Source organism: Pipistrellus kuhlii, unplaced genomic scaffold (genome assembly GCF_014108245.1).
Source record: "Pipistrellus kuhlii isolate mPipKuh1 unplaced genomic scaffold, mPipKuh1.p scaffold_m20_p_4, whole genome shotgun sequence".
NCBI classification, from domain to species: domain Eukaryota; kingdom Metazoa; phylum Chordata; class Mammalia; order Chiroptera; family Vespertilionidae; genus Pipistrellus; species Pipistrellus kuhlii.
In genome coordinates, this window is record NW_023425540.1 from 70837144 (window position 1) to 70863911 (window position 26768).

Genomic DNA, 26768 nt, shown 5'->3' on the forward strand with positions numbered 1-26768 from the left:
GCTTACTGTCGGCTGCCACTTAGCTGTGGTCCTGGGACACTCTCCCCCACCCCTGTTCCAGAGTCCCATGCTTCCCCTTTTTTGGGTTATTCGATGTATGCATGCACCACATTTTGTTTATCCACTATCCATCAACAGATAATTGGGTCGCTTCCACCTTTTGGCGATTGTGAATAATGCTGTATGAATATGATAGTACAAACTTTTTACAAACTTTTATCTGATCTCTTTGTCCACCCCCATCTGTATTCCCACTTTTAGGGATGTCTGGTATCTCTAACATCTAAGCCTTTTTGAGGTTCTGTGATGACAATCAACTTTCTACTGGACTTTCCTGTTGCTGGCTTATGCCTTAGCTTTTTTTGGCCTGCTGTAAGTCAGTTATCATTGTCCACCTGCTTTTTAACAGCAAAACATTTTGTTATACAGCTTTGCGCAGTGGCAGTATCATAGCCAATGAGGTTTATCCGAGGCATGATTATTACCCATTGAAAAAAAATTGTATTGTTTTCTTCTTTCTATGTCCATGAGGGTTTACATCTTAAAAGAAAATATTTTATTATCATTTTATTGTGATTTCAGGAGGGAGAAGTATGTGCCAGTGTACCTCCATACTTAAAACCTCTAAATTGTGTTACTTCTGAGTGATATGATTTCTGATTTCCCCCCCTTGCGGCCAAATGGCTTCCAATTCTTAAAAATGCTATTTCTTCACTGTAAAAATATATGTGATAATGAAAAACAGTTTGGCAGGACCTCAAAAAGTTAAACAGCATTACCATATCATCCAGCAATTACACTCCCAGGCATATGCACAAGAGAATTATAAACATACTAGAGGCTCAGTGCATGGATTCATACCCATTGAAAGGAAATTAATTAGCAGAAATATTGTGGGAGATTGGCTTCAGGGTATGTCCAGCTGTCTTGCTCAGTCCCCATCAGCAGGACTCAAGCAGCAAGCTAACTTACCCGTTGGAGAGTCTGCCCCCTGGTGATCAGTGTGTGTCATAGCAAATGGTTGGATGGTTGAACAGTTGGACACTTAGCATATTAGGTTTTTATTATATAGGATGTTTACACTCTCTCTCTCTCTCTCTCTCTCTATATATATATATATATATATATATATATATGGCATTGTTCATAATAGCCAAATTTAAATGTTTATTGGCAGATAAATGGATAAACAAAATGTAGTATATTTATACAATGAAATATTATTAGGCCATAAAATAAAGTACTGATAAATACAACATGGATTAGCCTTGAAAACATTATGCTAAGTGATAGAAGACTCTTATGCTAAGAGTTAGAAAAGATCACATATTGTACTATTCAATTTATATGAAATATACAGAATTTGCAAATCTATAGAGACAGAATGTAGTCAAGTAGATTAGTGGTTGCTAGGAGATGGGGAATGGGGAATGACTGCTGTGCGTACTGAGTTTCTTTTGGTGAAGAAAATATTCTGGACTTAGTTGGTGATTGATGATGGTTGCATAACCTTGTGAATATACTAGAAACCACTCATCTGTATACTTTAAGATGGTGAGTTTGTGGAATTTATGTTATGTCTCAATTTTTTAAATATATGTGGTTAGGAATTAGGAGTGAAAAATGGAACAAAAATTTAAAGTAAGTGACATAAAACTTCGATAGTACATCAAATTCTCTTATAATAATGGAATGTAGAGAGGCAGAATGTGAAGATCAAGATAGATGTTATATCTATACTTTAAAGGCTAAACCTCTGTAGCTCACACAGTATTTAGCCACACACAGCTATGATTGGCCATGATGGTGAGAAAGGAAGGTGATCTGGTAGGCAGCAGAAGAATAAGGTGGCAAGACCACAAACAGAAATGAAAAAGCTAAAAATCTGGTCTCAGCTCCATTCTGTGGGTGGGTCTCTCGTTCTCATCATAAAGTGAGAAGACTGGGTTAAATCCTGGACCCCACCCAGGAAAAATTTAGTAACTCTGACTTGGGCTCCAGGAATCTGTTTTTTTAAAGTTTCCAGGTGATTCTGATGTTCATCCCGGTTTGGAGATCTTTTTAGAAAATGGTAAAAATCAATATGTCAAATTGTATGTGGTCTGAGATTCTTGAACTTTTATGAAATTATTTTTATGACAGTTCAACAAATTAAAAAATTCAGACACTCATTTTTTGCTAAGTATAGTTGCCCATAGGAAACATGTAATACATATAGTTATTCTAAAATAGAACTGGGTATCAAATCCATTCATTTCGAACCCAATTCAAAGGGGGTTAGTTATCCATGTAGTCATTCCCCATACTCTATGCTATTTTAATTCTCCCTACCTTTACATGCACTGTTCCTTATGCCTGGAATGCCCTTCCAATCTTTCTGGACAATTCTTATGCACCCTTCAAGATTCAGTTCAGCCAGGCCATTGTGGCTCAGTAGTTGAACATCAAGCCATGAAACAAGAGATCACAGGTTCAATTCCCAAGCAGGGCACATGCCTGGATTGTGAGCTTGATCCCCAATACGGGGCTTGATCCTCAATAGAGACGTGCAGGATACAGCCTATCAATGATGTTTCTCTCTCATCAATGTTTATATCTCTCTGTCCCTCTCATTTCTCTCTCTCTAAAGATCAATAAAAACTTTTTTTTTTAAAGATTCAATTCAGCCAAAACCGATTTGGCTCAGTGGATAGAGCGTCAGCCTGTGGACTGAAAGGCCCCAGGTTCGATTCCGGTCAAGGGCATGTACCTCAGTTGCAGGCACATCCCCAGTGGGGGGTGTGCAGGAGGCAGCTGATCGATGTTTCTATCTCTTTATCCCTCTCTCTTCCTCTCTGTAAGAAAATCAATAAAATATATTTTTAAAATAAATAAATAAAAGACTCAGTTCAGCTCAGCCAGCATGGCTCAGCGGTTGAGCATGGACCTATGCACCAGGAGGTCACAGTGCGATTCAGTCAGAGCGCATGCCCAGGTTGCAGACTTGACCCATAGTTCCTATGGGCAACTATACTCAGCAAAAAATGCAGAGACCTGCTCTTAAGAAAATAGCCACGCAGTGAAAAGGTACCCTCCAGGCAAAGGTTAAACCAATGCCTCCTTACCAAGTTCTAAGGAGTCAAGTCGAGTGTGGAATTTTCAATCTTTCAACTGACTGAACAGTTTCTACCTTCCTCCCTTGTCCTCGAGGACACTGTGCACACACCAGCCAGAGCACTATCACGTTGTAGCACAGAACTCAATTGTCGCATTTCTCTTCTCTATCAGGCTGCATGCTCCAAGAGTGGGAAGTAAAATGGAAAAAAAGAAAAGGTTACATGAAGGTCGTGGAATTATAATCAGGCCTTTAAGAATGGAGATAATTTCAACCCTTTTAGATGTGGAGGCAGAAGGACATTCCAGCTTGATGGAACAGGGTGAGCAAAGGAGACACGTGGCTGTAACGAAGGACATGTGTGCGCCTGTGCACAGTGAGGGGCGGGACCGGGGGTGGGGTGGTGGTTGTGGGAGAGCTGTGAGAGATAAACCAGGTTCAGCCTCTTTGAAAGATTTTGAGAAATAAAGTGACACAATTAGATTGGAGTTTTAGGAAGGAAACTATGGGGTAGTTTACAAGATGGGTTGAATGAAGGGTGTCTTTACTCTGTTTGCAATACTATAACAGAATATCATAGACTGGGCGGTGGGGATGCGGGGGATGGGGGCTTATGAACAACAGAAATTTGTTTCTCACAATTCTGGAGGCTGAGAAGTCCAAGATCAAGGTGCTGGCAGATAGGTGTCTAGTGAGGGCCCACTTTCTGGGTCACAGATAGCCATCTTCTCATCGTGTCCTCCTGTGGCAGACAAGGTGAGCGAGCTCTCTGGGGTGTCCTCTATAAGGGCTCCATCACATTCATTAGGGCTCGGTCAAAGGGCCCACCTCTCAGAGGCGCACCTCCACGTACCATCACACTAAGGGTTAGGATTTCAATCTGTTCATTTTTTTGGTGGGGGAGGGGGTGTTACAGAATTCAGTCTATAGCAGGGGGATAGATAGGCACCAGGGAGATCTGTTAGGAGTCAGAAGGACCTGGTGACAAATTAAACATGGAGAGTGAGGGAGCTTCTTTTTGGACCTTTCCCTTTCCCCAAGCCCATGTGCAGCACATCACACCCGCTACGGGTTGGAGCACCTCCATGGCCACTGCCTTAGCTTAGCCTTCCCCATCTTGGCCTTCTGTCTAGGACAGGCTGTCTCTCTTCATGATGCCTTCTGATTACATTGCTCCCAACAGCTAAAGAAAAGCAGCCTTGGTTTTTGTTTTTTTGTGTGTGTTTTTAACAGCTTTATTGATATATAATTAGCATACTATACAATTCGCCCATTTAAAAATATACAATTCAATTGTTTTTAGTGTATTCTAAGAGTTGTGCAATTCTCACTTCAATGTTAGAGAAACATTGATGTGAGAGAGACACACCTATGGGTTGCCTCCCACATGTGCCCCGACCAGGGACAGGGACCAAACCTGCAACCCAACCCAGGTACATGCCTTTGAACAGAAATTGAATTAATGATCCTCTGGTGCACAGTCCAATACTCTAATCACGTGGTCACACCAGCCAGGGCTATTTTGTTGTTGTTATAACTCCCTGATGGATTAACCATTTTATCATTATAAAATGTTCATCTTTATCTCTATATTTTGTCTTAAAGTCTATTTTGTCTGGTATTAGTATGGCTTCTCCATCTTTATTATTGCTACTTTCATGGTAACTTTTTCCATCCTTTTACTTGCAGCCTTGGGCTTTAAGTGACCCTAACTGGACCCTGATCACAGATGATTGGATTTAAGGATGACTTGAGTCTAAAAATGAATCACCAACTTAATGAGATCCCCAACGCTTAGGGAGGTGACAGTGAGAGAGAGGATGCTATGAGAGAGGCCTTGTGGGGCCTGAGAGATAGAAAAGACGGGAACCAGTCCCAGTTTCTGTAGATTTCCAGTTCCAGATCACCCATATCCTTACAGTATACCCACCCCATGCACTTTTCCATGAGACCCTGTTTCTTGCAAACAAAATACCAAACTACCCTAAAAAGACGTAGAACTTTATTCCAGGAGTAGAGGTGCAAACAACAGAATCTCAGAGGAGCTATGACGTCTTCTTTTTTTCTAAAGAACATGTTCTCTTTTTTAAAATATGTTTTTATTGATTTTTAGAGAGAGAGGAAGTGAGAGAGAGAGAGAGTGAGAAACATCAATGGAGAGAGACATCATCGATCAGCCTCTTGCACACCCCCTTCTGGGGATCAAGCCCACAATTCAGGCATGTGTCTTGACCTGGAATAAAACTGCCATCTCTTGGTTCCTGGGTCAACACTCAACCACTGAACGAGGCACGAAGCCTCTGTAATAACATAGGGGAGAAGACAAAGAAAATATCTCTGCACCCCTGAATGGGAAAGTAGAAGTCTATGAATTGATAAAACAGTTAATGAAGACTTCTGTTCAGATACTATGCCCGGTGAAAGTAAAGCTTTGGTGGACTTCACTGCCATTTCTTTAGAGCACATTAGGTTGAGCACCAAAAGTACTTTTGAAGCCATAGATGCCTGGTTTGCCTCCCAAAGATTCTGATTTAATGGTCCTGGGGCAGGGCTAGGGCATTAGGACTTTTTAGATCTCTGCAATTGATTTCAAATTACATTAAAGTTTGAGAATTGCTGCTTGAAAGACATTCTAAGGGAATAGGGGACAGAAAGACTGTACGGCTAAATGGATATTTTTACAGCAGTAGGTGATTTGCACAAGGAGAAACAAATTGCAATCCCAGGATATCTGGGTAGAATCATATAAAATATTCAAGGCTTCTCTGTGACCCTGAAACAAGAAACACCTTTCACTGTTAGTGGTAAATGTTGTAAATATTGATCATATTCTACTTCTTGAGTGTCTTCTTAACTTACCGATGTTCATTCATTTTTATGCATCATAGCTAACATATGTAATACCTATTCTATATATGTTTTTATTTTTATTCATTTTTTTAATATATATTTTATTGATTTTTTACAGAGAGGAAGAGAGAGGGATAGAGAGTTAGAAACATCGATGAGAGAGAGACATTGACCAGCTGCCTCTTGCACACCCCCTACTGGGGATGTGCCCGCAACCAATGTACATGCCCTTGACCGGACTCGAACCTGGGACCTTTCAGTCCGCAGGCCGACGCTCTATCCACTGAGCCAAACCGGTTTTGGCGATTCCTTATATATTTTTAAATACGTTATAAAAATTTCCTGCCAAGACTGGCCGGTGTGCTCAGTGGTTGAGTCCCGACCTATGAACCGGGAGGTCATGGTTCGATGTGCAATCAGGGCACATGCCCAGGTTGTGGACTGGATCCCTGGTAGGGGGTGTGCAGGAGCAGCCGATCATTGATTCTCTTTCACCATTGATGTTTCTATCTCTCTCTCCCTCTCCATTTCTCTCTGAGAGGAAGGGAGAGGAATAGAAAGTAAGAAACATCGATGAGAGAGAAACATCCACCAGCTGCCTCTTGCACACCCACTACTGGGGATGTGCCCGCAATCAAGGTACATGCCCATGACCAGAATCGAACCCGGGACCCCTCAGTCCGCAGGCCAATGCTCTATCCACTAAGTCAAACTGGTTTCAGCAATAAAAATACATTTTTTAAATTTTTTTCTGCCCAATATTTTTCTGCCCTTTTTTCTGTCCAAAAAGGACACTGCAAATTGCCAAATGAAAGGAGTTACTATGTTCACAACTCTGCTTACGGTTAAAATTAAGGTCTTGAGTATCAAAGATTGAAATCCTGTTAATTGGAATAGCATTATGTTAAGGCCCGCCAAATAATTTCTACCGCATTCCTGATTGCCAAGCAAATGTGATGAGTCGCCTCATAATGAGGAACATCTGGTCACAGGAGTCCGCAAATACCATGAATCCAAGGCTGGTGTGCACAGTCTGAGCAGGGAAAAGAGGAATTGCAGGCAAAATGAATTGCAAGAATTTTTTAGGGAGTTTGCAAGAGTGACTTGAATCCCATGGGTTCAAAAATCCAGGAGGTTGTAATAAATAAAGGAGTGTAGACTTTCCTGCCTCCTCCCTCCCTTTACTTCTCTGTCTCTGAATCCGCCCCTCCCATTTTCCTTCTTTTCCTGAATAGTTTGGCTAATTATACTTCTTTGTTAAACTGCCACTGAAGAGCCTGATGGCTCTTGGCACACTGTAGATGAATAAATACCAAAAGTAAAGGAAGAGGAAATTACAGTATGTTACCAGTGACCTGATAACATCTGCTTCCCCCATCACACCTCCTCTTCTTCAGAAAAATTTACCACCAATTAAAGACTAATTAGCAAAACCTCTTAGTTGCATGTGGGGGAGGGGTCATCAGAAGAATTGTTCCAGCCAGAAACGTGGAAAGGAGTGCAATTAACCAAAAGGAAGTTACTGATAACACTGGGAAAGGAGGGAGCTACTGAGGTTAGAACCAAGAGGAGGTGGGTGTTAAAAACAGGGAGGCTGGTGGACCTTCCAATCTCTGTTTTATGCTGAGACCAGGTTGACATTCTGCCTGTAGCCATACTGCTTGTTGAAATACCTAAATGCTTTCCTTTCAGTTGGTAAAGTGATGCCTAGTATCTACTGATGCCCCCACCCGGCCCCATCTGCCTGCCTTTCTTCTTATCTGGTAACTAAAGGGTTAACCACCAGCACAGCTGTTGTGTCTCCTGGAATCTAACAGTGCTAAAGTCAGCATCTCTTCTAATTGGCTGGTGACCATGTGGCAAGCAGCTGCTAAATATTTTGAATATCATCCCTAGCTGTGACCACAAAAAAGCAAAAGCCGAATAGGTGAGATAATTTGGTGGGAAAAAAAATAAAAAATAAAAACGGCCCAACACACTGAGATGAGGTTTTGGCTTCTGCTTCTAGTGCTGGCAGGAACAGAACAGATGTGTAGGCCTGGGTTCCACTTGATTTGTACAGCAAAACAATTTCTTAGTGTAACTGACAACGATGTAGCTCAAGCTAACATACTCCATAGTCACAGGTCCTCTGGCCATCCTTGAGTCACAGAGCCAGATCTCTCTGATGAAGAGGATGGGAACCTCAGAGAAAGTGGCTACATCATTCAGTTCTTCAGGCTGGTTAGTACCCAAGGTTGACTGGTCTCGAAAAATAATGGAGGATTACCTCAAGATGAATTAGATGCGTACGTGACATAGAAGAAAATTACTTCTTTCTGTTTCTCTTTATCCACACCATTAGAAACTATTTGTCTTCAGCTGGTAGGTGGAGCAGCGTATCTTCATAGGGACCTAGTTCACTTTACCCAAAGTGAATATCTGGACTGAGTGCTGACCCCAGTAAACCCCGAATCCCTAACAAACAAGGATGGTTCATCACAACTTACTTACTCTTCCATAGATGTCACCCTAATCTTCTACATTGATGATATCATGATGATTTGCCTTGGACATTAGGAAGTAGCAAATTACTGATATACTAGAGGCCTGGTGCATGAAATTCAAGCACAGGTAGGGTCCCTAGGCCTGGCTGGCAATCAGAGCCAACTGGGACCTTCCTTCCCCAGCTGCCAGCTGGTGGCCATGGCCTTTCTTTGTTCCATGCCGCCCCCTGGTGGTCAGTGCACGTCATAGTAAGCAATGGAACTATGGTCTCCAAGTCAAACTCCCACAGGGACAATTTGCATATTAGCCTTTTATATATATAGATAGTTGAGACAGGAATGTATTAAGGGTGTGAGATTAAACCTGCCAATTCAGTGAAGTTCTTAGGATGTGATTGGAATAAAGTATAATATAGACTACCTCCTTCAAAATGAAGGAGTGGGGTGTGAACAAAGGGTAAGTTGCTACATTTTATACCCTTTCAGGAGCATCTACAGGAGTTGTGAAAGCAACATATACCTCTATTTTAACAGGGCTTTTTTTTCTTTTTTTTTCCACTGCAAAAAATAATAGTTCACTCAATGAAGCTCAAATAGGGAAAGAGAATGAGAAAAACCAAATATCCTAGATGTGAAGCAATAATGGGGTCAAACTTTGTGTGAACTGAAATCCAAGGAAATTCTGCATGTGAGAAAACTCCAGGAATAGGATCTAGCAAGCCCAAGAAAGGGAATCTGACTACCTTTTCTTCTCTTTAAGTTTATGTTTTATTTATTTTTATTTTTTTTATTGATTTTTGTACAGAGAGGAAGGAAGAGAGATAGAGAGTTAGAAACATCGATGAGAGAGTCATTGATCAGCTGCCTCTTGCACACCCCCTACTGGGGATATGCCCACAACCAAGGTACATGCCCTTGACCGGAATCGAACCCGGGACTTTCAGTCCCCAAGCCGATGCTCTATCCATTGAGCCAAACCGGTCCCGGCAAGTTTATGTTTTATTTTTAATAAAATCTGACATGTACATAATTTAAAGAGTTAAATACTTCCAACGGCTTGTAAGAAAAAAAATAATAGAAAAACCCTTTCAGTGCTTCTCCATTTCCAACTAGCTCTTCATTAGCAAGCACTTTCAGTTCTTATAGTTGATTATTTTGGTATTTAGGTCCATATTTCCAAATAACATAGTTATCTTTTGAATCCTTGATCTCCCCCCTCCCCTCCAATTTTATCCATTATCTATTGACTTACCACTGTGGACAATGAGATCTAGCTCTCTAACTTCCCAGTCTCTCTCTCCCTCGCTCTCTCTCTTTCTCCCTTCCCTCTCTTTTCCCTCCCTCCCTTCCATGCTCTCTAAAATTCAATTGAAAAAAAATATCCTCGGGTGAGGATAATATATATATTGCTAATTCTTTATTGTTAATATCTTTCTAACTAAAATGACAAACATATGTTCAGAGGATGGGGTAGATGAGAGAAAGAGAGAGAGAGAGAGAGAGAGAGAGAAAGAGAGAGAGAGAGAGAGAGAGAGGGAGATTATATGAGAGACACATCCATGGGTTGCCTCACCCATGCACCCCCACCAGGGCCAGATCGAACCTGTGACCCAGGTACCTGCCCTTGACCAGAATTGAATGCTATAACAACTGAGCCATGCCAGGCAAGGCATAATATCTTCTTTATTTCTCCTTATCATGCTCATGCTTTCCTCTACCATCTTCAACATATGAAATATATTTTAAATAGCTGTTTTTATGTCTTTGTCTACTAATTTCATCATCTGTGTCATCTCTGGATCTGTTTCTGTTATTTGATTATCTTGCCTCACCATGGGTCATGATTTCCTGTTTCTTTGCATCTCTGATATGTTTTACTGCATGCCAGACAGTGTGAATTTTACATTTGGGTGCTGGATTTCTTTGTATTCCTTTAAATATTTATCTCTTTGGGATGCAGCTAAGCTATTTGGAAATAGTTTGGTGAGTCTGTGATTTTTTTCAAGGTCTATTTTTCAGTTTTGTCAGTGGAGACCAAAGCATCCTTTAGTCTAGGGCAAATTTGGCTAGCTCAGAGATACAATCAGAAATTAAGTTATGAAAAAAACAACAACAAACAAAAACAGTAGAACTATCAATAAAATGGGAATAAATGGATGCTTCTCCATTAGAATAAAATACAGTTGCTAACCCAATAGTCAACATCAAGATTAATGGGAAAACAAAGATATACTTTCATTAAAGATAGGATATTAGGATCTTTAACTTAAGATGTTAACTGGTGTGTGTCACTTTGGAGCTAGGCCTCACCACTGCCTGCTGGACTGTGTGTGCTTCCTCTTCACTGTGTGCTCACCCAGTAAGCATGCCCCCCACCTCACACGTTCTACTGATGGCCCTCTTGCCAGCCTCCAGCCCTTCCCACAGCACCTCGAAGAACACAGCTATTACTTTGTTAAGATTCATTTGACAGCTTTTATGCCTTGCCCCAGCTCATGCTAATGAGAACTCTACTTTAGCAAATGAGAGGTACCCAGGCAGACAGTCACATCAGGGAAACTACAGCTTTCTTGTAGAGTTTCTTATAATATTTCTTTCCTTATAAAATAAGAAAAGATAGCTGAGACCAGTTTGGCTCAGTGGATAGAGCATCGGCCTGCGGACTCAAGGGTCCAGGGTTCGATTCCGGTCAAGAGCATGTACCTTGGTTGCGGGCACATCCCTAGTAGGGGGTGTGCAGGAGGCAGCTGGTCAATGTCTCTCTCTCATCGATGTTTCTTACTCTCTATCTCTCTCCCTTCCTCTCTGTAAAAAATCAATAAGATATATATTTTTTAAAAATAAAAAATAAGAAAAGATATCTACTATTAACTAAGTATGTCTAGATATTTAACAACTTAATTAGACAAGAGAAAGTAATTAGACATAGAAAAATCAAAAGAAGTTAAAACTGTCATTATTTGAAGATAACGTGACTTCTACCTGGAAAATGAAGATAATCAGCTGGGGAAAGGGTGTTATAAACAGCCAGTGAACTCACTGGGAGACTGGTACAGTCCTGAGGCTGTACTAGAGCACCCAGCTTTTCGGGAACCGGTCAGGAATTTAGTGGCAGGTTCAACACTATCAGGTTCCTTCTCTCACAGAGGGTGTGGTGATTTATACACTGGGGGAAAAAATGTTTATTCTGTATTTAGGTTTTCTTTCCCAGCAGGTCATGCCTCTGACTATTTCACTATCCCTGGAATTATTGACTTTGCATAACACAAATGTGGTCCAGACAAAATGTCTCCCACCAAGAAACTCACTTCCCAGTGAAAGAAATAAGACAGTTGGCAAGCCGGGGGCCATTATCATATTTCCCATCCTCTAGAAGCAGCTGGCCTTATAGAACAATGAAACGTTCTGAAAACAGATCTAGCAGTATCCAGGAGGCAAGGATGCTTTCTTGCAGAAAGTGATATGTGATCTCAAACAGTGACTGAAACGTAGTGTCAATTCTCCCTCCGCTGATATAGATGTCCAAAAACAAAGAGTTGGGTGGAGATGGAGGGTGGCAGCTCTCACTATTACTTTTCTCTAAAAAGGTTTGCTTTCCATCTCCTAAGGATGAGATGTTTTCAGCAGGTAACCCAATAAGAGTTCTACCTCTCCATTTGGGATTCCTCTTGCCACTAGGGCAATGAAGAAGGGGATGTTCCTGCCCTAGTGTGCTCCCCCTGGTTATGAAGGGTTATTACTCCTTAATAGGGCCTGGGGCGTGGATAGATGTGTGTGCCTCTTTGTACCACTATACCCAGTGGTACAAATTTTTTTAAAATAAATCTTTATTGTTCATATCATTACAAATGTTCCTCATTCCCCCCCCGCCCCATTGCTCCCCTTCACCAGGTTCCCACCCCACCCTCTGCCCTTTCTCCACCCCCCATTGTCCTCATCCATAGGTGCACAGTTTATGTTCAGTCTCTTCCCGCACCCCCCAACTCCTCTTTCCCCCCGAGAATCGTAGGTTCACTCCCCTTCCATACCTCTGATTCTATTACATTCACCAGTTAATATTGTTCATCAGATTTTTAAAATTCCCTTGGTTTTTAGATTCACTTGTTGATAGTTATGTATTTGTTGTTCATAATTTTTATCTTTATTTTCTTCCTCTTTCTAAAGAACAGTGGTACAAATTAATAGAAAGCTATCATAATCCATATTAGTGTTCTAATTTTCCTCCCCCACTATTATATACATCAGGTTTGATAGCAGCTAAGCCTACGAATTTGTTCAGGTTTTGGGATGATAAGAAATAACAGTTGACTAATGAGAAACCTTAGGAGGCATGGGCAGCACTTGGTAACTGTAAATTCTGAAATTTAGAAGAAATGTTTAAAGTGGTTTGAGATGTCACATCGGCATATCTGGATGTGACTTGGTGTTGCTTCCTTTTGAGAATTTAAAGTGCATTTGTGGTTTTGATAACGGAAAAATGGAACAAAGTACACATTAGGGCACCCAGAGCTGTTAGTTCTGGGCTCTCTTCTCTGTCTGCATACTATGCCTAAGCAACCTCATCCAGTCCCAAGGGTTTAAATAACTGCTTTATACCAATGACTCTTAAAACTCCTGCAAATCCAGACTATATATCTACCTGCCTATTTGATCAACTCTTTGGAGGCATTCCAAGGGTCTCAAGTCAACATGTCCAAAATAAAACTATTAAATTTTAGCTGCTCCTGCTATAGTACCCCTTTTCCAATAAATGGCACCATAAGCTGCCCAGTTGCTCAAAACAAAATGTAGAGCCTCCCTGTCCATTATGGTTGCCATTAACCACACGTGGCTATTTAAATTTAAAATTGATATTATTAACATTAAGTAAAATATAATTTTCAGGTTCTCAGTCTTACTAGCCTCATTTCAAGTGCTCAGTAGCTGTGTGGCTAGTAGCTACCATGTTAGACAGTCATAAATGGAACATTTCCACCATCAAAAAGAATTCTATTGAATGGCACTTCCCTAAAGAGGTTGTCATTGATTCCTCTTTTCCTCCCCTCCCACATGTAGTCCATTAACCAGGCCTATGGATTTTATATCCAAAACATTCTCTGAATCCACCCCTTTCTTTCCAACCCACTCCTATCACCATGGTCTATGCCACCATTACCTTTAACTGTACTGCTGAACTTATTTCCCAATTGCCCTACTTCCGATCTTACTTACCTATAACCATTTCCCCCATTGTGAATTATTATTATTATTATTATTATTATTATTATTGTTATGGTTATTATTTTAAATATATATTTTTATTTATTTCAGGGAGGAAGTGAGAGAAAGAGAGCAGCAGAAACATCAATGATGAGAGAGAATCATTGATTGGCTGCCTCCTGCACGCCCCCCTTCTAGGGATCAAGTCCACAAACCAGGTCATGTGCCCTTGACTGGAATCGAATCCAGGACCCTTCAGTCCACAGGCTGATGCTCTATCCACTGAGCCAAACCAGCTAAGGCTAGAATTATTTTTTTGAAAACTGAAAGTCAGATCACATCTTGCCCTGGCTACAATCTTTCCAATGGCTTCTGTGGCCGAGGCTGTGGTTTTATCCTAATATCCTTTCTCCCTTTCAACATCAGTAACAGAACTTCTGAAGTTTAGGTCAGCACATGGAGGCCCAAAATAAAGAACACATTGTTCAGCTCAGCCAGCATAGCTGAGTGGTTGAGCATTGACCTATGAACTAGGAGGTTCAATTCCTGGTTAGGGTACAAGCCTGGGTTGCAGGCTGGATCCTTAGTAGGAGGTGTGCAGGAGGCAGCTTATCAATGATTCTCTCTCATTAATGTTTCTAACTCTCCCTCTTCCTTCCTCTCTGAAATTAATATATATATATATATATATATATATATATATATATATATATATATTTTTTTTTTTTTTTAATATTTTTTTTTAAAGAATACATTTTCCAGAGTCCCTCTTTGCACTTAGGTGTGTTCATGTGACTGAGTTCTGACCAATGTGTACAGTTTCATGGCATGTCCTTAAATAGAACAGGATCTCCCTGCTGCTGTAACAGACATGATGGCTGAAGCTAGGATCGATCACGAGGTAAACTTGGGAGTGTAGGTGATGCATTATGGAGCAACAAGGTAGAAGGAGCCTAGGTCTAAACACAGTGGAGCAGCCCACTAGCCCTGGAATGCCTACATAGACTATCTCATGAGAGAGAAATAAACTTCACCTGGGTTAAGCCCCAATTATTTTGGGTTTTATGTCACAGTGGGACCTAATTCTAATGAATTCAGCCAGCTTCCCATCACACTTAGAAGAAAGTCCAAACTCCTAACCAAAGTCTGGAAGGTTCTGCATAATCTGGTTCCACTCCAGTATAATCCCTCCCACTTTTCACTCATTTCACCATGCTCCACCCACTCTGGCTTTCTTTTTTGCTGCTTCAACACACATAACTTCTTCGTGCTTTAGGGCTTTATACTTACTTCTGCTTGGCTTGCTCCTCCTTAGGTCTCCTCATGGCTGACTCCTTTTTGTTAATCGGGTTTCATCTTAAATATCACTGCATTAGAGATAGTTTTACTGAACAGTCTAAAATATCCAACAAATCACTTTAAAAAAAAAGTTTTTATTGATTTCAGAGAGAGAAAAACATCAACAATGAGAGAGAATCACTGATGAGTGCCCACAATCTGGTCATATTCCCTGATGGGGATTCCATGACCTCCTGGTTCATGGGTCCACATTCAACCACTGAGTAACACGGGCTGGGCAAGTCACTCTCGTTTACAATAGCTTATTTTAATTTTCTGCATAGAACATACCACTAACTGATGATTCTGTAACTATTCATTGTGTGCCTTCCCCTACTAGCATGTAAGCTCCTTGAAGATAGGAATTTGATTGGTTGTCTGGAACAGTACCTGAAACCTAGTAGGTAGTCAATAAGTGTTTGTGAAATGAATGGTCAAATATTGTACTATTCCATGGATTGTGTGGTGATAAAAAGCAGGGTCCTAAAGTAAAGTGACTCAGATATGCCCCGCCAGAGTGGCTCCTTGGTTGGGCATCGACCCACAAACCAATAGGTCACCAGTTGATTTCTGTTCAGGGCACATGCACAGGTTGCAGTCTTGACCCCTAGAAGGGGGCATGCAACACACAAATATCCTTTCTCTCTATTCATTGATGTGTCTATCTCTCCTTCCTTCCTCTCTCTGAAATGAAAGAAAATATCTATATCTATATCTATATCTAATCTATATCTATATCTATATCTATATCTATGTAGTAAGACGACTCATATCTGAATTCTGGCTGGGCCACGTACCAGTGTGTGACCTACTGTAAATTGTATAACCTAATACTTTAAAATGAAATTTCCTATGTAATAGGGTAGGATTAAATGATTAAGCATGTGTAAAGCACTCTCTCTCTTCCCTCCCTTCCTCTGAGAGCTCCATCTTTCCTTTTCCCCTTGCTCTCCTTATGGCCACTTCTCTTCTGCTTTGCATATTCTCTGTACAGTCTAGCTAAGACTAGGACTTTGAAATTTGGCGGGAATTAATGTCATCAGTCGGGGAGAATCAGAACTGCGCATGCGCGGGACTATCTACACCACACCACACACACACACACACACACACACACACACACACACACACACACACACACACACACACACACACACACACACACACACACACCCCACGGCCTGCTACCTTTGCAACCTTGACAGCCAATCAGAATAGGCGTTGGAGCCCAAGTTCGGAGAATTCACCCTTTTAGTCCGGGAGGCGGGCGCCTTGCAGGCTGTGGCGCGATGGGGAGGGAACAAGAAGGGGGCACGCACGGTCTTCGCGGCCAGGATCCCCGCGGGCCAATGGCAGAGGCCTGAGGTCTCCAGGCAGTAGGGTGTGGCATCGGCCGCTACTGCAACTAGAGGCCGGCTAACGTCGGGCCAATCAGAGTGAGGAGGTGGGAGGGGACTAGCCAATCAGCGCGCAGGATAGGCGAGGCTCGGGGCTGAAGAGTCTCGCGCGGACGCCGCGGGCTCGCCAGCTCCTGTCCCGGGCGTCAGGCGTGCGGAGGCGACTGAGGAGGCGGGAAGGCGGCAGTGGTTGAAAGGGAAGAAGGGGCGCTTGCCGATTTGCTGGGAGGAAGACCGCGGGAGCGGGCCGTCATGGTGATGGCGGCGAAGAAGGGCCCGGGGCCGGGTGGCGGGGTCGGCGGGGGGAAGACGGAGGCGGAGGCGGCGTCGGAGGTGTGGTGCCGCCGGGTGCGGGAGCTGGGCGCCTGCAGCCAGGCCGGGAACCGCCACTGCTTCGAGTGCGCCCAGCGCGGGGTCACCTACGTGGACATCACCGTGGGCAGCTTCGTCTGCACCACCTGCTCCGGCCTCCTGTGAGTGCGCTGGCGCGGGGGGCCGGGGGGACCGGGACGGAGTGGCGGAGGGTCGGCGCGAAGGCGGGCGGCGAAGGGGCAGAGCCGCGGTGGGGGCTGGCGGGGAGGCAGGGGCCCGCCGGACGTGGGGAGAAGTCCTCTGGTGCAGAGGTGTCTTGGGGAAAGGAAAGGGGCAGCGGAGGCAAGACACCCAGTGGGAGTCGCGTTGCAGGGGAAAGGAAGGACACGGGAGAGGAAGGGAGAAACTCCCTGCGCGAGGCCAGGAGAACCGAAAGTGGGGATGGTTGAAGAGAACTGAGGGGAGGTGGTTGGAGGTCTCAAAGGCTAGAGAATGGCATAAACCTTGAAAGGGAACTTCATTGTAGATGGAGGACTGAAAGGAAAGAGGTAGGGCAAACTGGGCTCAAGATGGAGTGAGTACCTTTCTTCCTTCTGGCTTTGGCCATCCTGGAGTGTGAGGTGGAGAAACCAAGGAAAAACAGGCAAATTATCCCAGGTTGAGAGCACAGAGACAGTGGCAGGTAAGGATCCAATTCAAGTGTTCAGGGGCAGATCCTCATGTTGCAGGTCTTTGAAATGCTACCCAGAAGTGCTCGTACTAGTAGGTATCTTAGAGATCTAAGTGATGAGCGCCCTGTTAGAGAGCTTAACTTTTCCAACTTTTCCAAAGGTTTGTAGATCTGGGTAAGCCATCCTTAAGTGTAATGATTTACATCTTTAAGTTCCTTGTTGCCATGGTTTGACCCTAGTAGTAGCATCTTGCAACTCTTTCTAGATTGAGGGAGAGAGGAGAATGGTTGTATAATCTGATTCGATATACTTGGCACTGGCACTGTATTTGGCCATGCCTGAGCTAATTGAGAACCACAGTTCTAGCCCAGATTTCTGGTTATATAGTAAGTTTCTTTTCCCCCCTTAGGGAATTATTTGGTTAGATAATAATGTTAATGATTAACATTTGATACCAAGCCTGTATCTATTTATATTTTTTACCAAGGGGTTTATTATTACTGTTTTTTAGTATTGTTTTAATAGGTTAGTTTGGTCATTGGTTTCATTTTTTAATATATTGATTTCAGAGAGGAAGGGAAAGGGAGAGAGAGATAGAAACATCAATGATGAGAGAGAGTCATTGATCGGCTGCCTCCTGTATGCCCCGCACAGGGGATCAAGCCCACAACCCAGCTTGTGCCCTTGACTGGAATTGAACCTGGGACCCTTCAATCCAGAGGCTGACGCTCTAGCCACTGAACCAAACGAGCTAGTTTTAACAAGGAATGCTTTTCTTGTTTCTTCTTACATTTTTAGGAGCCAAGGAGAGAGCAGTATTGTTCTTGCTTGACAGATGGGAAAACAAGCAAAGAGAGGTTTAGTAATTTATCCAATACCTTATGGGGCTTGCTGTTTTCAGCATTTGTTGTTTGATATTAGTTATGATCATGGCAGATCAGAAATGAGGATCCAGGTCTTCTAAGATACAGTTTAGGATAGCTTCTATATTCAGTTTTTATCTCCTTTGCCAAACTGCTATGTCCTGTTCAGTCTCACTTGGGTGTTGTGAGAATGGATTTGACTTTGGTCTAAGTAAAAGCCACTGTGGCTCTTGGGATAATGATTTAGAACCCAAATAGAAATGTGTCAAAAGCTGTGGTAGAAATGCAAGTGAAGCAAAATGATAGAAACTGGAGATTAGGACAAGTACTCTGAGGAGGGAAAGGAACAAAATTTAGGAATATTTATAGCATAAAGTAGAAAGAGAGTAGATTCCTGAAGACCTTGTTATGAAAAGGAAAATCTGCTTATATAGTCTGGAAAAAAATAAAGAAAAGCAGAGGGTTAAAATTGATGATATTAGGTCCTAAGAAACAGTGTTAACTCATGCTCACGGTTAGCTGTGATGGAATGAAAGATAAAACCCTGGAAGTGCTGACATCGTTATCATAATTTTATAGATCTTGGTTTAAAGTATCCACAGACACATTTTCCCTTTTATAATTAATATCCTTCAATCAGGACAGAAGGAGGGGCAAAGGAAATGGGACACATTAAAAACCTGGTTTCTTTTGCTGGAAAAGTTAACTCTTTAAATATCAGTACGCAATTTGCGAAACTTGACCACTTTCTCCACTGGTCATTATTGTTGATCCCATAATGGAAAGTCAAATGACTGTGATCTGGAGAGACACTGAGTAGAGGTGAGTATGTCATAAGGGTTGATTAAGAGAAAAGTACCCCCCTTAGTCTCTGTCTAAGGCAGGGGTGGGGAATGTCCAGCCCTCAGGCCATATAAGGCCCACGAAATAATTTGGTCTGATCCTGCTAAGGCATTAACAGCTAGTTAATTAAATGTTTGACCAAATATAGCAGGCTAATTTTTAAGTTGCTAATTTTGTATGGCCCTGGAATGATGTTATAAAGAACCAAATGGCCCTTGGCAGAAAAAGTGTTCCCCTGCCCTGGTCTAAGGCGTATGTATCTCAGACTAGGACCTAGCTTTTTGTTTGTTTGTTTGTTTGTTTGTTTGTTTTTGAGGTCAGTCTCTATGTGGTCTCCACTTTCTGTCCTTGGTTATCAGGGTTCTCACCAGCTCCTCTCCAGCTGATTCTTCAGGATGGTTTTTTCTGTATTTTGGTTGTCATTCCTGTTTGGTCCTGGGAGCATGTCGGATAGCTTCTGTTTTCTCCGGGCCCCATTTTGGGATCTCTAGGGCTTAGCTTTTTAGGAATTAAGGTTTCAGTGGGAACAAATGGTAGGAATATAGTAACTCCTTTTTTTTGTTTTTAAAAATTCTAGAAAGGATATTTTTGCTTAGTATTTTGATAAAGCATTATGAGAATCATTCTGAGTAATTCTTGAAGTGGTAGACTTTAGGGAACATATTTTGGTGATTGGGAAACGAGAAGCCAGTCCCACCCTATGTTAGCAGGAAGTCACAGTACAGTGAAGGATCAAGAAGGGGCTGGGCCGCTAAATGAAACGGAACTAAAGGCATGTTGAAGTTATAAAGAAATATCAGTTGGAATTCTATAAGAAAGCCTTAGTTTCCTTGACTGTGACTATCTGCCTGGGTTCCAGTGATACTTCTCATTTGCTAATTGAGGTTCTAATTAACATGGAATAGAGCAAGGCATATAAACCTTGTAAAGGTATCTTAAACTACCACCTGTGCCCTCTGATGTGGGAAGGGCTGGGAGCTGGCAGGTGGCCAGAGGCAGAATGTGTGAGATGGGGCATACTTACTGCATTCTGCAGAGTAAGGGAGGGCACACACACCATCCAGTGACACATACACAAGTTTACAACATAAATGCACACGGTTGATTGCCCATAGATTAGGATTTTTGTGGTGGTGAAAACTGTGGTCGGCCAATAGCCGACACATTCATTTATTCAGTCCGTCAACAAATACTTATTGAGTGTCTATCAAGCCCCAGACAGTGTTTTAGGTGTTGGAGATTCGGTAATAAAATTGACAAAGTACCCATATTCATGTAGCTTACATCCTAGTAGAGGCCCTGGGCTGTAAATAAATACTTAAAGATATATTTGCAGGTAGTGATAAATTTGATGGAGTAAAATAAAGCTCAGCATGGGCCAGAGAGCGGTGGGAACTCAAGTTGAGGTAGGATGATAAAAAAGAGAAGAAATATTCTTTATTAAAATGAAGAGGAACCCTGGCCAGGGTCACTCAGTGGTTAGAGTCCTGGTCCACAAAAGGAAGGGTCTAGGATTTGATTTCCAGTCAGGGGCACATACCTGGGCTGCAGCTTTGATCCCCACCCTGGTCCCAGGGCAGTTGGGGAAGCAATCAATGTGTCCCTTTCATATGGATGTTTCTCTCTCTCCCTTTTCTTTCTTTCCTTCCACTCTTTCTAAAAATCAATGGAAAAAATATCTCCCAGTGAGGATTAACAACAAAGAATGAAGATGTGCCGAAACCGGTTTGGCTCAATGGATAGAGCGTCGGCTTGGGGACTGAAGGGTCCCGGGTTCGATTCCGGTCAAGGGCATGTACCTTGGTTGCGGGCATATCCCCAGTAGGGAGTGTGCAAGAGGCAGCTGATCGATGACTCTCTCTCATTGATGTTTCTAACTTTCTATCTCTCTCCTTTCCTCTCTGTACAAAATCAATAAAATATATTTTAAAAAAAAATGAAGACGATATTGAGAGTGAAATTAAAGTATCATACTTAGCACCATCTCCAGAGAAAGGAGGCAGCAGAATTGGCTTGGTATTTTGAAAGAGTTTTCTGTTGAGTGTGTTACAAATATGTTTACCTCTTAGAGGGATGGAGTATTCTGGGGGCAGTGAGAAGAATAACCAGAATTACAAGCTGGCTGGATTGGCTGGAATGTTCCAGCCAAAGTTGAATTTCCCAAGATCTGAAGAAAAATTCAGATTTTAATATTGGTGGGTGGGTGATGACTAAACCTTCATCTCTGCACATGTGAGCTCATTTTCGCTATTTCTTTTTTAATGAGAAGTACTTTCTCAGCTGTAGCAAAACCCCACAGTTTTGGTGTGAGGGCCTGAGAGAGAGAGAGAGGCTGTTCCTGCTGTTTCTAAATTTACATACATGCTACCACAACTGTAGGTCCAAATTTGACCTAGTTTTTATTCACTGGTTTTCTTCCTATACCTAATTTCCTTACCCTGGTATAGGTCCTTTTAATTTGCCCAGGATTGTATGGAAAATAATACAATAATTAATAAAAATACAAGAATAAGCTGTGTTTTCTGCACTCACAATTCTAAATCTACTTTTGCCTCACCCTGTACATGTACATGTGCTAGTTTGTTTATTTTTCTGACTCTTCTACCAAAGGATGAATCTGCTATTTGAAATAGGTTGAGGTAAAAATCGCTGTTAAAAATGATTTCTAAAGTGGAGCCTTAGATGTTCTTCCTTGTTCTGGTTTGCTTGCTTGCCTCAATGAATAAAGCCCTTTTCTTTTCTTTTTCTTTTTTAAATATATTTTATTGATTTTTTTACAGAGAGGAGGAGAGAGGGATAGAGAGTTAGAAACATCGATGAGAGAGAACCATCGATCAGCTGCCTCTTGCACACCCCCTACCAGGGATGTGCCCGCAACCAAGGTACATGAATTGGCTTGGTATTTTGAAAGATAATGTGTGAGATGGGGCATACTTACTGCATTCTGCAGAGTAAGGGTGGGCACACACACACCTTGACCGGAATCGAACCTGGGACCTTTCAGTCCGCAGACCGACGCTCTACCACTGAGCCAAACCGGTTTCTGCTAAAGCCCTTTTCTGTAAGAAGAAAGCATGGTGAGGCCTGAAATGCATTGACATCAGGGATGGGCAACTCAGTTTTTCCAGCAAAGTATGCAACATGCTGCTTCCCTGACATGACTGGGTCCATCGTTTAAGCCATTGTCCTTCAAGCCTCAGTGGGTACCTGTCTCTTCTGCTTCCGCACAATTTTACTCTGATGACGGCATTACCGTATGTCAGTATTAAGGTGGGCAGAGCGCTGGGCTGGGTGTCAAGAGATGTGCTTGATAGCTCTTTGTTTGTGACAAGTTCCTACCCTCTTTGTCACTGCGTTTCCCTGCCTGTTTTGTTAGTGGTGGCTCCTAATCGAAGCACTTTCTATCTCCGCGAAGGGAAAGGTGTGTGTTAATAATTCAGTACTTTTCCATCTGTCTGGGTTGGAGAGAGAGACATGTACCTTGCCCTTATTTTAATCCCATTTCTCCATCGCCTCCCACCTCACCTTTCATATTCTCCTCTGCAGGGCTGTGGTGGACAGTTTCACTAAATTACAGACTAAAGCACTTGATCACATGAGGCCCTTGGACAACTGTAAAAGCCCCTAAGAAAATAATAAGTTACCAAAGAAAAGAGAAGGAAGGAAAAAATTGTGAAAGGATTAGCAATGAGCCTGAAGAGGAGGGCAGCTGATAATATCAGGATTTTAGTGACTACAGGAGAGGATAGCTGTTCATCATTGTCACTGAGGAACAACAACAGGAAATGGCTTGAAGCAGGCGAATTCAGATTAGGAAGAAGTTTCCTAAAATTAGTGAATTTGACCCTGGAGCAGAGTAATAGGGATACTTCCTATTAGGGACTCTTCTTGATGATGTTTGGGTTCAAGGTAAGGACTAAACCAGTTAGCTAACCCCTGCTTAAGCCAAGAAATACAAACTGGGGTGTACAAATTTGAACACAAATATTAAGAGGTAAGGAATTCCCAAGTTCAGATTTGGCACAAATGAAAGGACTTGGGTGCGGGGTGGAACTGTTTTTTTCCATTGTTGACCTGGCAGAACCTTTTCATCGGAGCCGCTGAGCAGGTTTGAGGTTTTTATGCAGCAGGCTAGAAGCAAAATATGGGCCAGTTTGAGGGTGATGACCACAGAGAAACAAAAGTTGTGGTATCTGTAGAAATACTAGGTGCTTCATAGAGGGAGGGGAGAGAAAGGCTAAGTGAGAGAGAATTGGGCAGACTTTAGTATCTCTGTAAGTTGCTTCACTTGCCAAGTAATTCAGAGTACTTTAAAGATTGAGTACTTCAAATGTTGTTTAGGTTCATTTTGGGGGAAAGGAAACTGAGGTGGAAAAAGACGTTATGAGTGGGCTAAAGGCTTGCATCCTAATAATGTACTTGCTTTCAGCTGGAAAAACTTGCACTATTCTGGGCAAATAAATTTATCTCTATATTTCCCCCAGCCCCTCCTAGTTAGAAATAACAGAAGGGTACCTCCTTCTAGTTCTCACTTCTTTTGGGGAGAACCTGAGAGTTAATTTGGGAAGACTACATACAAGCTGGAGGGCTGGGTGTGTTTACTTCCAGGCCAGTGACTCACCTAACCCACTGGGTGACCCTGCGTGTACCCAAGGGGAAGCAATACTCCTGGACAACTTAATGCCATCTCCTGGAGGGAGGGGCTCTTGTTTCTAAACTGCTTCTCTCAGCCAGCAGTGGCCTCTGATTCAGAAACAGATTCTGACTCATAGGCCATGGAACTAGTCCTTCTGGGCTGCAGAATGTGGTGTTGCCTTATCGAGAACTCTCTCTGCCCCTAGTCTGTGGCTCTGGTTATAGTACATAAGCCAATCTACAGACATTAAGGTCAAAGCAGTGGTTGTTATGCTTTGGAAACATCCTATTCCATCAGATTCATTTGGCCCAACGAACCTAAATTACTTAGTTTCTCTGCCTTCCCTTTATCCTGTCTCATCCTTCCTCCCCCTCAAACACACACACACACTCCCCCCCCAAAAAAAAACACCTCTAGTTCAAGCTTAGCCATAAAAAGTTCTGTTGGCCTGGCGTGGCTTAGTGGTTGAGTGTCAATCTATGAACTAGGAGGTCACAGTTCAATTACTCAGTCAGGGCATGGGTCATCGCAACATGCCCGAGTTACAGGCTCAATCCCCAATGAGGGTGTGCAAAAGGCAGCCAATCAATGAATCTCTCTCATCAGTGATGTTTCTATCTCTCTCTGTCTTCCTTCCTGTCTGAAATCAATTTAAAAAAAAATTTTTAAAGAAAGTTTTGTTCTAAGCATCCCCTCTAGATTGATACATGGGTCAAATCCTTTTCCCTCCCCCTACAAGGAAGCATACCTCCCTGTTTATACTTTGCTAACAGTTCCTGGTTCTTCTCTCTGGAAATGTCAGTGACCTTTGTGTGATAGGCTTAGAATCAAGTGTAAACAGATTGTATTTTTACTTTCCCCCTGACACCATTTCTCTTCCTTCCTCCACTGCTGCATCCTGGTGCTGATTCTCCCTGATCCAGCTGTGTGCCTAAGTCACACCCTGCTGCGTTGAGAAGTACTTTTGTCCAGGCTCCTTGGTTTCTTCTTTTAAGCCAGCAGTCCAGTGATTGAGGTCTGGGTTATGTGATTTTTTGTATCCCCCAAGGAGCCTGTGTTTTGACAAAGTAAATATTTGTTAGTGGGAGTTAAAGGCTAGGATCAGCATCATCAGGTCAGAGAGGTCTGCTCTGGCTAGACCTCACAAAGGTCTGTTTTCTGAGAGGGAAGGGCCTACTTGTTGAGGTGAGAAAGGGCAAGTGAAGGAATATAGAAGTAGGCTGTCTGGACTTCAAAACGAAACCAAGCCAAACCATTGGTAAAGAGAGGCTTCAGGAGAGAAAACCGGAATATCTCTGAAACGTGATCAGAAGAGTCTTCAGGGCGGATCAAGTTTAAGAGCTATTGTTTGACACGTAGGAACAAAGCCTGGCTTTTGGTTCTCCCTGCTATTATCTTTCCTCATTGATATTGCTTGTTTTTTAAAGGAGTATTTTCTGAAAAGTCCAGCAGCAGAATTATTCAAAGTGCCCTCAGTGGTAGCCTCATTGTAGCCTCCAGTGTCCTGTCCCAAAGGGGCCTGCCCTTTACTGTTCCCTCTGTCCTGTGTCATCGTCTTCCTCCTGGTACCCCACACTGTCACTTACACTAACCCAGACACTGCCGTCCTTCCAGGCTTGACAGGAGCATCTTCATTCTGTGTGTGCACCTGTAAGCACGAATGTGTTTTCCCCACCTTTTTCTAAGATTTTCATTTGGTAAATTTTGTTCTCTCTTCTTTCTCCCTTTGCTTTCCTGAGGTCATCAACCAGGACCCTATTCTAGAGTTACAGTATTTTTATTTTCACATCTTGATTCGCTCACTTTTTCTAGGGGAGTACAAGTTTGAAGAGGCCTCATCATTTGGACTGCCTTTCCTGAATGTGCCTGTGGTCTTTCATTCCTGGTCCCAGGGACTAGTTTGTTTGGGTTTAGCCAGTTTTGTTTTAATCTGATGAAGGCAGTAGGTCTGGAGCAGAGTCAAGCTTAAGGCATAAGAAACCTGCTTGTGTTGTACCTGACTTCCTCCTGCTTCATTGAAAGATCTGGAAATGAGAAAGTCCAGAATATTTCTTTGCCCAGAGATTTCTTCATGAAAGAGAGGGACCCTCTCTATTCCTACTGCCATGGCCAAACTGTGTAGACACAAGGAGGGGCAGCTAGCCTAGGGACTCAGTTTTTTGCCTTCAAACCTTATCTTTATTAGTATTAATCATCAGTTATCCTGGGCCTTTATTTTTGTCTTTCCTTGTTCTTGAGAAATGTATGGGCTCTGAGACCTTGAGGACATGCTGTAGGTCTCAAACAAAGATAAAACAGGAAATGGGAAGTGGTTGCACATCTGAGTTCTCAGAAGTACCCCCTCAGCTGAACACTGAACTGTTGGGGCCTGAGCCAAGATAGAGGAGGGCTCTGGAGGGGCAGTCTCTGACTTCCTCTCCAAAATGACTGGGATCACAATATGTTCTTCACGCTGCCGTCCTTGTCCTTGTCTCTTATTAGAAAACTCCAAAATATTCTTGCTTCCTTTCTTTCTTTGAATTAGGAAGTAGCTCAGGCAGGAAGTGCTACTTGAGGTTAATTTACTTGTTGTTTTATCCTTTCTGCCTTCCTCCCCTCCCATAAACAGACCTGCAACGCTAACTGCTTTACACTTTGCTTTCTTTCTACAATATTTCTCTCCCACAGGAGAGGCCTGAACCCCCCGCATCGAGTCAAATCCATCTCCATGACAACCTTCACCGAGCCTGAAGTCGTATTCCTGCAGTCCCGTGGAAACGAGGTGAGCGGCCGCTGGTGGGGTATGACAGGCTGTGTATTAATAGTTGCCCTGTCTGCTGGAGAGCTTTGCCTTAAGTTTATAGAAAACCCTTCAGTTTCCTTTCTGGTCAAGTTTCTCTTTTTTCTTGCCTTATGTATATTTACAGATCTCAGTTATACAAATTGTGGTTTGTAGGCCCCTTGTTGGAGGAATCAGGGAAAGGAGCAAAATCTCTGCAGAGGGTTGTCCCCGGGCACTTGAGGGGGAAAATGGTTAGCGTTTCACCTTGATGAGCATTTAGAGTGACTGGGCCTGCCTCCTCATTAAGATCTCCTGGAG

At 42.6% G+C, this 26768-nt stretch overlaps 1 protein-coding gene and 1 non-coding gene across 6 annotated transcripts in view; both read left to right on the forward strand.

Annotated features, from left to right (window-relative positions):
• The first annotated feature begins 427 nt into the window (after positions 1 to 427).
• Positions 428 to 574, forward strand: LOC118704066. The gene has a single exon (XR_004983279.1). It is a non-coding gene; the product is annotated as a U4 spliceosomal RNA (small nuclear RNA).
• A 15733-nt stretch (positions 575 to 16307) lies between these two features.
• Positions 16308 to 26768, forward strand: part of AGFG2 (ArfGAP with FG repeats 2) — a 28336-nt gene continuing 17875 nt past the window's right edge. The window contains exons 1-2 of one of the 5 annotated variants that reach the window (XM_036411306.2): positions 16308 to 16837; positions 26357 to 26450. In XM_036411306.2, the coding sequence (XP_036267199.1) occupies positions 16617 to 16837; positions 26357 to 26450 (315 nt within the window). In that variant the 5' untranslated portion in view covers positions 16308 to 16616. The remainder of the gene's footprint in view (positions 16838 to 26356; positions 26451 to 26768) is intronic. The other 4 variants (XM_036411303.2, XM_036411301.2, XM_036411305.2 and 1 more) reach the window with 4 other exon arrangements.